The sequence below is a fragment of the Fundulus heteroclitus genome, chromosome 18 (genome assembly GCF_011125445.2).
Source record: "Fundulus heteroclitus isolate FHET01 chromosome 18, MU-UCD_Fhet_4.1, whole genome shotgun sequence".
Classification (NCBI taxonomy): domain Eukaryota; kingdom Metazoa; phylum Chordata; class Actinopteri; order Cyprinodontiformes; family Fundulidae; genus Fundulus; species Fundulus heteroclitus.
Window position 1 is genome coordinate 32347227 of NC_046378.1, and position 14176 is coordinate 32361402.

The 14176-nt window shown below is 42.1% G+C and overlaps 1 protein-coding gene across 1 annotated transcript; it reads right to left on the reverse strand.

The window, feature by feature from the left end:
- Window positions 1-4250: 4250 nt before the first annotated feature.
- Window positions 4251-14161, reverse strand: LOC105938006 (transcription regulator protein BACH1). The gene is made up of 5 exons (XM_012879601.3): window positions 14057-14161; window positions 9682-9939; window positions 7576-8715; window positions 7273-7479; window positions 4251-5412 (listed from the first exon to the last, which is right to left on the reverse strand). The coding sequence occupies exons 2-5, from the start codon at window positions 9919-9921 to the stop codon at window positions 5050-5052; spliced, it is 1950 nt and encodes a 649-aa protein (XP_012735055.2). The 5' UTR covers window positions 9922-9939; window positions 14057-14161; the 3' UTR covers window positions 4251-5049.
- Window positions 14162-14176: the final 15 nt, after the last annotated feature.

Consider the following 14176-nt stretch of genomic DNA (forward strand, 5'->3'; position numbering starts at 1 on the left):
AAATTTATTTATATAGCACAATTCAGTACAGGGACAATGCAATACAGCCTGATATTGTATCCAAGCTTATATCCATGTCATCCCCTGCAATTGTGATATGGCAATATTTATTGTATAATGTGATTCGATGTATGTGATATATATTGAAACTATACTAGAAAAGAAATTGCCAGATTTTTATTTTTCACGGTCAGGTGTCTACATAGTTCAATCTTGAGAACATGATGTCTCACGAGCATCTTGAAGTAAGTTGGTTACAATAGTCCTTTAAATGTCCTTCTGAACCACAAAAAATAAATAAATAAATAAAAAAAAATCAACATGGCAGAACCCCCCCCCCCCCCCCCCCCCCCACACACACACACACACACACACACTTATGGCCACAACTGAAAAATTATGTCTTAATTTAATGCCTCAGCTCAAACCATGTGACCCTGTTTAACTTGAAAACAGCAACTAGATTCGAGGCATACATCTGTGTGGAGATCTGGTTCTTGTTTAAAAGACTCCTGTCTTTAATTTGAAATTACTTTCACATTGACTAATATGCAAAAACACTCCATGAATGATAAATGATAATGATAAAAAGAGCAAAAGCATTTGGTAGTACTGTGTGACCATGAAAAGGTTTTGCTGATTGTATCTGAGGATTTTTCATTAAGGGGGACATATCGTGCATAATCCACATTTTGCTGCGTACTTGAAGTCTCTAAGAGGGCAGAAAATTTGAATTTACTCTGTCCTGGTGATGCATAGATATCTTTATTTGCTGTCTAGGTCATATTATTCAGACCGCTCAGTTTTCTCTATTATCTATCAAGTTTTTTGAACAATTACATCACAGTATTTGCTGCAGAACTGCTGAACAAGGTCATAGGCGACCAGCTAACCAATTTCATGAATCCCATTTTTTTTCACCACAATTTTGTAATCCAAGCTCAAAGATGCCAAAGCTGCAAGTGTATAAGTGAAACTGTTTGGTTGTTGGGTGTATAAACCCACACAATTGATTACGCCGTCCCCCAGCCCACTACAAAAATGTCTGATTGGGGTGGAGTGCAATGCTCTGCGACCCGGACGAGGGCGTGGTGGGAAGTGCTTCCTTTGTATTTAAAGAGACCACACCAAAAGGAATTGCTCTCAGACGAACTCCAGAAAAGAGGTAAAAAAAAAAGAGGGGCAAAAAAAAGGAATTCAGACCAAAGCATTGCAGTTCCAGTTGATTTAGACCATAACTGAATGATTTAAATGGGAAAAGGCATTAAAAAGCATGATATGTCCCCTTTAAAGTAAGCTACTGCCTGTCTAACCAACACATTCGTCTTCCAAGAGCCTATAAGCCATGTTAAAACCTGAAGATTGAATCCCATTCTAAGGGTTGTAAAACACCCAAATAGCATCACTGCAGAGAGTTTATTTTGCTATCTACCGATGACAGAAGAGTTTAGTGCCAGTGCCTGTATATTTCAGTAACAGTGGTCTACTTTTCCGCTTTTATTTGAGTTACAAAAAGAAGCCACATGTCCAAGAAGTAAAAAGAAAGCACTAAGAACTACTGTGAATAAACTACAAGGTAACAGAGCTGGTGTTGTTGGATATGTTGCACAAGTTATCCCAGTAATTTCAATATCTATGATCATTTGATAGGTTCATCTTAAAGGAAATATCCCCGATCCTGCAAAAATTTCAACCATGAGTGAGGGGAACAGTGTAGTTTGAACTGTAAGCCGGCAACAATTTTTTCCCCATGAGAAACCCTCCTTCTCTCCCTCCCGGTCTCCTCCCAGTCAACATGCAGAGACTAAACACAATCCTCATGAGGGAACAAGGCTTTATCAAGGGACTTTTTTTTCCGTGTTGTTTGACATAAACATCTATGTCTCAAGTAAATTATATTTTCTTATGTGAATAATAGTGTACCAAGCTGTTCTCTTTACTTACCCTGTTGTGCACATGATGGAAGAGCTGCTTCCTAGCAACAGCTCTGCCCATCGTGGCGCCATTGGCAGAGAAAAGTCGTCCCAGGTTGTACCCATTTCGCCGCTTCTTTCTACTAAAAAAGGCCCGGAATTGCTTGATCACGCAATCAGCTAGTAAATTGTTTTTTTTTTATTATCAAATTACGTCTTTTAACTCATAATACATTGCGTAAAAACACATTTTCATAACCAGACAAAAATTAATTCAGTTATAGCTTCTTTAATCTTTGTTTAATTCAAATTTGATTTATTCTTCTCTAATGCCTAATGCCTCGGTAATCCACCAAACAAGAAACTTATCAGTTACCTTTTGATTTAACAAATAGTTTTGAATCAAGGTCATATGATGCTCATTTGGTCAAGCTTGTTAGCTCATGATATGTTGGTTCTACAGTCAAACCCTCAGCGGTTTGCTAACGTATTCATCCCCCTTGGCATTTTTCATGTTCAGCCTGAATTTAAAAATGACTGTTTGAGAGTTTGCACCATTTAATTTACAGAACATGTTTGCAACTTGTAAGATTTATTTTTATTTTTGAGAAATAAAAAAAAAAACAAACAGGAAAAATATAACTGAAATGTTCAGCATCAGTACTTTGTACCTTGTTTTTTCTTTAGCAGTTCTCGCTGTAGGTGGCTTTGGATCAGTCTCTATAAGTTCAGCACATCTTACCACTGGGATTTTAGTCCATTCCTCAGGACAAAACTGCTTCAGCTCCTGCTTGTTGGAAGGTTTTCGTTTATGAACAGCGATCTTCAAGTTGCACCACATATTCTCAATTGGTCTGTGAGGTCTGGACTTTGACTAGGCCATTCCAGCCCGTATGAACGCTTCTTCCTTAAATCACTCGAGTGTTGCTTTAGCTTTATACTTCGGGTCATCGTCCTGCTGGAGGTGATCCTTCGTCCCAGGCTCCATTCGCAGGCAGACTGACACAGGTTCTGCTCAAGAATATCCCTGCACTTAGCACCACCCATCTTTCCCTTGACTCAGACACGTTTCCCAGTCCCTGATGCTGAGAAATAGTCACCAGAGCATGACACTGCCACCACCTTTGACTGTAGGGGTGGTGTTCTTGGGGTGATGGGATGTGATGGGTTTCCATCAGACATAGGGTTTTAATTGGCATCCGAAATGTCACATTTTAGTCTCATCTGACCACAGCGCCTTCCTCCATACATTTGGGTAGTCGCCCACATGCCTGTTGACAATTTGAAAATGTGCCTTCTTATTTTTAAAACCAAGTTATGACTTTTTTCTGGCCCCACTCCCATAAACCTCAGCTCCATGTAGTGGAGGGCTTATTGTGGTCCTCTGGGCAGATCCTCCAGTCTCTGCTGTGGAGCTCTGTACTCCTTCAGGGTTACCTTTGGTCTCCGTGTTGCCTCTCTGTTTCCCTCCTGGCTCAGTCTGTGGGCTCTGGTGGGTGGGACTCTCTTGGCAGGTTTGTTGTGGTACCATGTGCTTTCCATCTAAAGATGATGGATTTGATGGTGCTCTGGGAGAACATCGAAGATCTTGATACTTTTTATAACCTCACCCTGACTTGTACTTCTTAACAACTTTGTCCCTGACTTGTTTGGAGAGCTCCTTGATCTTTATGGGGTGATGCTTCGTGCTTAGTGGCGTTGCATCCTCTGGGGCGTTTCAGAAAAAGTGTCTTTATGCCGACCAATCATGATGTGACACTTAGATTACACAGGAGGACTTCATTTCATTAATTATGTTACCTTTGAAGGTAATTGGTTGTACCGGTCTTTTCACCAACTCAGACTATTTTGTGCAGACTCATTACATAAAATAAGATTAAAAAAACATGTAAGTTCCAGGTTGGAATGTATCAAAAAAGGCAAAAAGCCTTGAACACTTTAGCAAGGCACAGTAATCACTGTAATCATATCCTTTCATGACATTTTTGTCCAGGTTACCCTTGCAAATGAGATTTTAAACCTCAATCGGTACTTCTGGGTAATTACTGGTAGGATAACAATAATAATTGTTGTTTGAAATCTTCTAAATATATTTTTTTTATAACCAAAATGTTTTTGATTGCCTGGAAGAAAAGACCACTAATGCTAATTTGCATGAAGAATACCTCGAAAAATGTTAAATGTGAAGAACATATTTTCGTATTCAATCAGTGGAAAAGAAGTCAAGCTTTCCAGGCAGAGCTACACTGCCATCTACAGGCCAAGGTTTGCAAATGTACCGAAAATGAACAGAAAAAAAAAAGCTTCAACCTTTGGGAGTTGGAATAAAAGAACGGATTGTTAACAAAATGTTTATTTAAATTTGTAATTATTAAAACCATTTTATAAAAACAATAGTCAAAAAGCAGAGGGACTAACATTTTAAGGGTAATGCCATCAATGTTAGCATTGGGTTAATGTGCGACAGTGCTTAAGACAATAAACAATTTTTGTTTCATTAAACAACATCATCATTGAGTTAATAGCATACTAAAGTATAAGGCACATTTCAATTCAAATAACATAACCTGTTATGTTACGTAACAAAATATAGAACCGTTTCTCAGATTACGCAATGGCAAACGTGTGGAATCACATAATGCTGCTGAGGAGTTAGATTAGCTGTAAAATGCTCATAGAAGCTACGGAACAGTTGATTTTGTGCACATTCAATAATAAAAAATAACAAAGTTCAACGTGTGCATCATTGTAAACAATGAAGAATCATTGTGTGTGGAATGTGGCTATGCAGAGGGATTTAAAACTCAGTCAGGTTATTATCTTCCCTGAGAGAACTCAACATCAGCTGAGGAAGCATCCTAAAGTCCTAATCTGGGAACAGGACGTTTTTGGACCTGCCAGAAATATGACTTGCACATTAAAAAAGCAGAAATCCTGAAATCCGTGTTTACCTTTGGAGCAAATGAAATGATAGTTGTTTGTCTTTGAATTCCCTCCCCTCTTTTAAACAGGACATCAGCCAATGCAACAAAAAGGACGTCTGGGGAAAAAAGGAGGACTGCGATCTAAAACGACGGTTAACCGTTTGCTCTTTAGTCCTGCAGATTTTAGAATAACCCTGAGGCTGCGGCCCAAGTTACAAGCCGTCGGTCACGTCCAAACAGACACCAGGCAAAGGAGCGGAGACAGGACAGCCTGTGTCCTCTGTGCAGGACTGCGGCCCCGCGGTTTGAAGTAAAGGAGGCCCAGCCTGGACGCACTCTAACGAGGAACTCGCCGTTTCTACGGGAGGCTGCGACTCCTCGTTGCTTCCTACAACGCCGGGTGATGAGATGGAAAAGTCGGGCGAAGAGAGGCTAGCAAGGAGCTGCGAGTGGTCTTGATCTGAGTTGGGCTCGATGTTGATGCTCTTACAGAGGCCACACACGTTCCGCTTGATCTCTGCGAGGTTTTTCTTCAGATCTTTTTGCTCCTGAAGCAGCTGCTCTTTCTCGTTTTTCTGTGAAGAGACCAACAGTAAAATCAGACACTTTTTAAACATCGTATCTTTTTTTTAATTTTATTTGACTATAGCTAAAATGTCCAATCATGACCTGGCCTTATCGCTCGCGATTATTCTGGGAGTTTGTTTATTTCTTGTTCCAATGAGGTGCTGTTGGTATCACCATGGCCTCGCAACAAGAAGGTTCTGGGTTCAAATCCCAGCCTGGCATCTTTCTGCATGGATCTTGCATGCAGAGGTACTCTGGCTTCCTCCCACAGTTACGTAGCTTAATTGGTCTCCAAATCACCCGTGGGTGAGCGTCTGCATGGTTGTTTGACCTGTAAAGCTCTGTGATGCAATAGCAAACTCCACAAACACTGCCTCTTGGCCAATGACAGCTGGCGACAGCATCACCTTCGCCCTGCACGGATGAGCGGGTGGAGACAACAGATTGGACGGAAGATTTTCTTGAGATACTAAAACTTAAAACTGTTATAGCCCGCACTTAAAGAGAAACTCCAGATTAGTTGTTTTTAGAGGCTGACGCTAATGGCTAGTCCAATGGGGTCCAGGATCTCCCACTGTCTGTTTTCAAAAACGGCAAAGTTCATGCAAACTGTTTTCATTTCTTTAAACCATTCTATTGTTTGCACTGGGAGGTTGTTTTATTTACACAGATGCCGGTGATTATTCACACTGGATGTTGAGGCAGAAAATGATGCACCTCCAATGATCTTCCTTTGGGAAGGATACTGAGAACCAAACATGTAAAACTTAACTGCAATAGCAAAAGACTGCTTTGCCACAATATTTGGTAGAATCCTATATTTCAGGTCATCTTACATATTAATTATATATTTGGCCAGGTGGAGGGACTAATTGTGGCCTTAATGTCCACACCTGATCTTTAGTATATTGTCAGTGGTTGAGATGCTAAGACTCATGGAGAGTAGTGGAGACAATGCTTAATGGTAAATAATGAAAAGTATCAGGACAATGGCGGTTCATTATAATATATACCCCAGTTTAATGTTTTTTTTTCTAATGTGATGCAGCCCTAACCTCAACACTATTTGACGATTCCCCTTTTAAAATTGCTCATGCTCAGACCGGATGCAGATCTTCTGTGAACGCCGATTTTTCACACAATGCCGCAGATTCTCGATCGACTTCAGGCCTGGACAGCACCAATCTATCACCTGCGAAGGCGTTGATCTGGAATCAGTGCGGCTCTGGTTTCATGTTTAGGGTCGTGAAGCCGTTAGAAGGGGAACCTCCAACACGATGTCAACTCTTTCTGCAGCCTGTGCTTGGTTTACTTGCAGGATTGGCCCGTATTTAGCTGCATCCATCTTCCTATCAACTCTGGGGTTTCCCCCTGTCTTTGGTGAAGAAAAGCATCCCCACAGCGCTTTAGCACATCAGAGGATTACCAGGGGTGGACTTGTTTTATATGCTCAGGTCCTAGTAGGTGTTTTAGACAAGAAGAGCACTGCTGGTGCTCAGCCTCCCACCTTCATTTATGAAGTAATCACAAGTGCTGTGTAAATAACTCAATGAAGGGTAATGGTTTAAAAGGTTAATAAAATAGCATTTGCATAAATCACTATGATGGTTTTAAAATTTTAGTTTTTTTTTTGGATGGCAGAAGTCTGCTTTGGTTTTAGATTTACACCAAAAGAAGATTCCCAGAGGATTATCAACCACAGGTAATATAACTGCTTATAAGACTTTAACAGAAATTCACCTAAAAGAGCCTGAATCTATCTCTTTAAGGGAATAACGGTGGGTCCTGTAAAGTACCAACAAACTAAAGACACTGATGTATATTAAAGTTGACATGTTAAGAATTCTGACCAGATCAGGTGAACTTACTAATTTTTTTATTTCACATTCCAGCTGGTGTATGCTGTCGAGCTTCCTCTTTCGACAGCGCTGCGCCGCCACGCGGTTTTTGCTTCGCCGGCGGACGTCATGGACGAACTCAAGCTGTTCTTTTGTCAGGCTGTGGTCTCTGACGAGCTGCTGGAAGGCGCTTCTGCTCACTTCAGAGATCCGCTCCACCGGGAACGGCAGATGAATCTATAAATAATAAAAAAAAACAAGTTTAGGTGTTACACAGCCAATTTTATCCATCAAGTTGAAAAATAGATAGGAGAATAAATCTACGACGATGACCTCGGCAGCTCTTTTGTGATTGGCCTCGGTGTCCCCGTCTGTTTCCAGTTCCGTTTCCTCCCCAGAATTGAGTGAGGACGACACGCAGGGACTCTCCTCTGCTTGGGAAAAGCCGTCGGCGTGCGTAACCGGCTCGTCGTCTGCGTCGAGGTCCCGTAGGAACGGACAATCGCCCACGCTGGACGTCAGATCCAGGTGCTTGAGCCAGTGAAAGTCCGAGGCCTTTGCCAAATTGTTTTGGCTCACTGGATCAAGGGACGGCGACGGCGACGGCGCCTGACCTGCGCACAGATCAGGCCAAAACCCTTTGGCTAAATGTTCGGCCACTTCCCTCTCCACGCGGCTCCGCTCTCCGCCGCCCGCCTCGAAGCTCTGGGGAATTAAGGCGGGTTCCGATACTTCTCCAGCAGCTGCCTGTTCCGGACACACTTCACTCTGCTGTAATAGTGAAGTACAATCCTTCAGCGGACACGGACCAGGGGTGCAGCTGCTTTCGGCACCGAGCGTCTCAACAGTTGGCTCGTTATCTGCGCTCGTTGGCTCGGTGATTTCTGTGGGGGTCTCGCCCCGCGGCGCTGTGTCACACGCTGCCGCGCTCAGCTCGCCGCCATCCCCCCCGTCTCCCGTCTGCAAAACATCTCTTTGGCAAAAACGAGCGGAGCGGTCCGCTTCGTCAGAGCCCGGGCGTGGCGGAGACAGCAGGGGGCACACGCCGGTCGCCAGCTCCAGAGGTAAGGGAGGAATCTGCGGCCCACAGTTTTCAAAACAGAAGTGCTCCTCCCCACTGTTTGTCTGACCCCGTGCGCTCTGAGGGCACAGCGACGGGAAGTCGCTTTGCTCATCTCCTCCTGGAGGCGCTGAGCCGTTGGGCTCCAGCGATTCCGCGTGGCTACTTTCCGCGCCGGCGTCCAAACTGGCGCCGGGCTCCGAGCTTTGACAGCAGCTCTTACTCCTGACCTCCTGTGAGTTTTTCCGACTCTGCGAAAACTTGGGGATGAGGAAATCAAAGCAAGCCGCCTCCAAGTTGTGAAATCCCAAAATCTCAGCGCTGGTGTGAACGGCGTGGATGTTTTCTTTGGTGAAAAGCAGCTTTGATGTGTAGGCGAATTGCAGCAAGGGCTCGAACCCCTCCGCGGTCACCTGTGGAGAACGGACGTTTGTTAAACCGGGGCTAACGCCGCCGTAAAAAAAGCTGAAATGAAACTTGGCTGAGCTCGGGAAGACGCGAAGCTTTTCAGTGTCAGCAGGGGTCTTACATGAAGCGGTTGTATTCCCTTTTTATCAACTTAAACGCAGCATGTTTTTAAATGGATGCTTTAAATGTGATCATTTAAAAAGAAACTTCCAACAGCACACTTTGTTTGACAGTACAGTTCCTCGGAAAAGCATTCATACCCCTTGAACTTTTATCCATTTTCTCACGTTACAAATAACAAACCTTCATGCCTTTCACTGGGATTTTATGAGCAAACTACTAATATTTGTCCAGTCAACAGATTCTCCCACATCCTTGCAGCTCCCCCAGAGATGGCTGCTTCTCCAATAGATGCACTCATTCCTCAGCGAGTCAGTTTAGGTGGACACTTCAACGTCTTGGTAGTTTGCAGTCGCACCATAATCTTTCCATTTTCAAATAAAATACCGAATAGTCTGCCAAAGGAAGCTCAAAATTTAGGATTTTGTTTTTTTTAAGGCAGGGCTCACCAACATGGTAGCCCCCAATGTGACGCCCTCAAGCCCGTTAAGCTAGCACAGCCCTAAAATGTTTAGTCTGTTAGCTCCCCCAGAGATGGCTGCTTCTCCAATAAATGCACTCATTCCTCAGCGAGTCAGTTTAGGTGGACACTTCAACGTCTTGGTAGTTTGCAGTCGCACCATAATCTTTCCATTTTCAAATAAAATACCGAATAGTCTGCCATAAGAAGCTTAAGATTTAGGATTTTGTTTTTTTAAGCCACAGAACTTTATCGTTGTGACAGGGTAAATTGAGAAAAAGTTCAAGGTGTGTGAATTCTTTTACAAGATGCTGTAACATCACCTATAGAACATCATTTGCAGTTTTATAAAAAAAAAAAAAATCCTTTAGGTGAATGCTGGGGCACTAACCTCCTCAGGTAAGGCGATAATGGGATTCTGTCTGGTGACACCAGTGACCCTACTGTGAAAGTACTCGCTGCACGAGGCCAGCACCGAGTAATGGGCCCGAAAGCTCCTGCCCTCCACCACCAGCGTCACATCGCACAAGATGTCCTGCAGCCGCTGCTCATTCAGGCACTGGAGAACATGGGCGCTGTGCAGCGCCGACTGAAAGGTGAACACTGACGTGCGAGGAGCTTGTAGAGTCATGGTTGTCCGAAGCTCAGCCTAGGGAGTAAAAAAAAAAAGAAGAAGAAGAAGAAGCTTTCCAGTCATGCTACAATGTTCGTTAAAAACTTGCTCAGTGTCTTATCTGGTAACTCATACATGATGAAATGGACCACAAATTCTGTTAGCTGCTCTTTAGAGCAGCACCACAAGAAAACAACAGGCTGTCTGTGCGCAAAATGTCGTTATTCAATATTAGACGTGGGCGACATGACGTATCAGATCATGCAGGACTTGTCGAGAATTTGCAGAGAAAGCAGAGAGATGATCATATTAGCTACAGTCTAAGCCGTGTGCTCACAAACTTTTATAAAAACCACGTATAAAAAGACACAACCCCACCTTTTATTTCTCACCGTCCCAGCCTTAAATCAATGGCAATCGTTCTTGTTTCAGTTTAGTTAAAATGACCAAATTGATCTTTTTAAATTCCAGGATAAGGAGAGATAAACTTTTTTGTTTTTGTTTTTAAAAAACGTCCTTCCTTTGATAGAAATAGTGGAACTGTCAGGTTTGTAGGCTGCCTTGCTCGCACACACCTCATCAGCTGGCCTACAATGTCTGGCCTACAACAGGGGACTGAGATTAGCGCTGTGGGGCGGTCGCTCCAGAACGTTCACCTTGTCGTCCAAAAGCCACTTTTTCGCAAACGTTTTTAGGCCTATTTTCTATTTAGAAGACGTACCTTTGCCCAAGGTTTAACTTCCTGGGTAATGGCCTGAGGTGTTGCTATAATATTTCCACATGCCGTTCATTATGGCTAAGGCTGGGTATCATCTAGGATGAGCCGACTCGATACGATTCTCGATATAGCTCAGCTTGATTTGATTTGAATCTAATATTGATATTTATTACTCTCAAATTAATGTTCAAAGTCATTCAATCACCAAAACCAGCCAAATATTACATTAATGTTCAATTTATTGAACACTATTGACAGGAAAATAAAATTTGGTTCAATGCGTTTAACGTATCACAGAAACCAAAAATGTGACCAAACATCTGATTTTAGGGATGAAGGCGCTTCTAGAATCCTGTCGGCCATTCCGCGAATTCGTCTCACTTGCACTTCCTCGCTGTGAACAGTAATGGTGCGCTGTAATAACGCCCTCTAGGGGTTGGGAGGTATATCGCTATTGAAAGCCAGAATATCTATATTAAATCGTTTTTAAAAACATCGATATCAATCTTTGTATCGATTTTTATGCACATCCCTAATCATGGCATCATGAAGCCATGTATTTTGTGAAGTGCACCATTCCCTTCTGCAGCAAAACGCCCATAAAAGATGATGTTGCCGCCTCATGGTTCACAGTTCAGACGTTTTTTCTCAGGCTTCCTCCTTTTTCTTTCCAATGCAACAATGGCCATCATGGCCAAACAGTCACATTTGAGTTTAACGAGACCACGGACATATTATTAAAAAGGGCTTTTCAGCCTTTATGCAGGTTCATCTCTGGGGCACAGAACCCCTCTCCTTGAACAGCATGATTTCTCCACAGGTTTGCAAACTATGACATCTTCATCCAGGCTTTTGAAGCTTTTGCATTCTTGGTGCATGCAAACTTGTGAATTTTGAAAGAATTTTATTTTGGCATTGAGCAGAAATAAATGATTTTTGGTGGCCAACACGGTTAACGTTGTTTAGTCGGATTTAATGTTACACAGTGAGAAAAAAGGATTATGAAGAGTCTTTTTTGCAGTGTTTTTTTTTTTTTTAAATGATCTGCCTTTGTATATGTCTATGACATTTTCTACCCACTGCTTACTCATCACCGTTTCCACCGAGCTTTATGAACTGGGTTTTATTGGGCAAGAGCACTTACCTGGGAGATGACGTGTATCTTTTTAATTATAATTTCGTAAATTTATTTTGCTGCATAACAATTCTCTTTTTATCGCAGAAAACAATAGCGGAATAAAAAGACGGTGATATTTACTGACCTGCAAATATTGGATTCTGTTACCGGCAGAGGCTTTAGATAAGCCCCACACCCCTACAAGGTATAAATAGGATGAATGGATGGATGAAAGAAGGTTTTTATATTTTAAATAGTTATGAAAAGTGTTATCCAAAAATATGTATAACCTCTTAAGACCAGGTAGCAGGCGAACCTGGCAACCACTCAGCGATGACCGTGTGGTTATTATCCTATACAAACAAGATGGACATCCAGAATAAAAACGAGAAGAAGCCTTATAGAGAGAAACTCAACAAGGACGCTGGAGACCGGTATTTGGCAAAGCTGATCTCAATTAGCAACGTAGATCAATCAGCAGCTAAGGCAGGGCTCACCAACATGGTAGCCCCCAAGGACCACATGTGGCGCCCTCAAGCCTGTTCTAAAGCTAGCACAGCCCTCAAATGTTATTTTAGTATGTCACTCTACTTTTGTAATCACACTTGCATTTATATGGATTTAAACATGACAATATCTAAAAAAAAATTTTTTTTTGGTGAGCGCTGACTCTTCTATTTCAAAAGGTCAGTACTGGTAGCCCTTCGTGTGACACAGTACCGATAAACTAGCTCTCAGTTTCAAAAAGGTAGGTGACCCCTGAGCTAAGGCATGGACAACCGACCCCGCATTATTTCCACCAACAACAAATATGGACGTAATTTGCTATCCTGTTAATGGTTTCAGTGCCTCTACATTTGAAGAATTTCATGGCAATGAATCCTTGGCGATTCATGCACTTCATTTTTATTTTATTTATTTATTTTTTACAAATGGTTGGGTGCAGGATTTATATTCATTTCAACCAGAAAGATGCACCAACACTGTTGTCACAGCACAGGTAAGACACCGGTAACATAACACGCAGCTGCAGTTTTGTTGTCTTCGTGTCAGGATCAGTCTACTTCAATCTCATCTCCTTACTGTGTGTCGGTGTTGTACTTATATATTCCTTATTCCTGTACTTTATTGCTTTTTTTAACATCATGGCCAGTGGACTACATATGAAAAATAGCCTTTTGCTAATTCTGGCTTTTGTTTTTAAATCACGAGTTGTCATGTCATGTGTTTTTATTAAACTGCATTGTCCCCTTTCAAATCAAATATGTATGTAAGTATTCACTTCATAGGTGTAGTTGTAGTTTTAGCTTTTTTTAAAAGGTCTCTAAATCTATTTAAAATACAACACAAAGTGCTTTGCAGAATTTAAAACAATATAACAGCCCAACACACGGTCAAAACGCATAGACTGGCGTATATGTATGTGTTTACATGCACAGCATTATTAATTTTAACATTTTGATACTTTCTGCTGCATCCTTCCTTAGTATATAACAACACGTGTGAGTAAGTGTGTATGCAGAGAAACCGGTCATTCCCAGGCCTAAAAAAACCCTGTGTTTAGAATAACATTACTAAGCGGTTAAAACAATATTTCAAACATTTCTATAATTTGAACAATCATTTTAAGGTTTCCATGTGTATGTGTTTATCGTTTGTTTTTATTATGACATGCGTATTACGTAACAATCGAGTCAAAAGGTCCGGTTCTGAACGACGCTGGGACAGCTTTCCGGATCGTAATAATAACCGAAAGCACGTCGCGGTAATATGGTGGCGCACAGCTGACGCTCTCTTTGAGGGATCAAGACAACAACACGCACAGCTGTTCAGATTGAACTAAGCGAAAGTTGTATCGTCGTTTTTGCGCAACACAGCCGCTAATATCTGCACATGCCAGCCAGCCTTTGGGAACACGCCAGTGTGACATTACTTGCGGCGTTATAAACAACGCGGAGCCGCCTGCTGACAGATTAAAGTTCAGCGCTTCGTCTTAAAACAAGGTCGACGCTGAAAAAAAGTGCTGACTCATGTTTCGCCAAGTTGGGTAAGCAGCGGAAATCGCCGAATATCTACATATTCGTCTAACTCTTTCGTACTTCAGATGAAAAAAAAACACTCCTCGGGATTGTATAGTGTCATAAATGTTAACGAAACGGACAGTTTATTTTTTCCCTACGACACGCCAGACCGTTAGCTTTAACTGCTGAGTTGAGTAAACACATCTTCCCTTTAGTTACTGGATCAAAAAAATGGCCTTTCGTCGCTAACTTCCCGCAAGTTCGGTTTATTAGCAAAAGGGTTAAACATTCACTGACCTGCCATGTTAGATGACTGACACTGACATAAGGACATTTAGGATGGAGATTGTGGCCGACCGAAGCTAGACTTTTCTCCTGTCATGTGACATCGGAACCAGGAAGAAAAACCCAACGGCG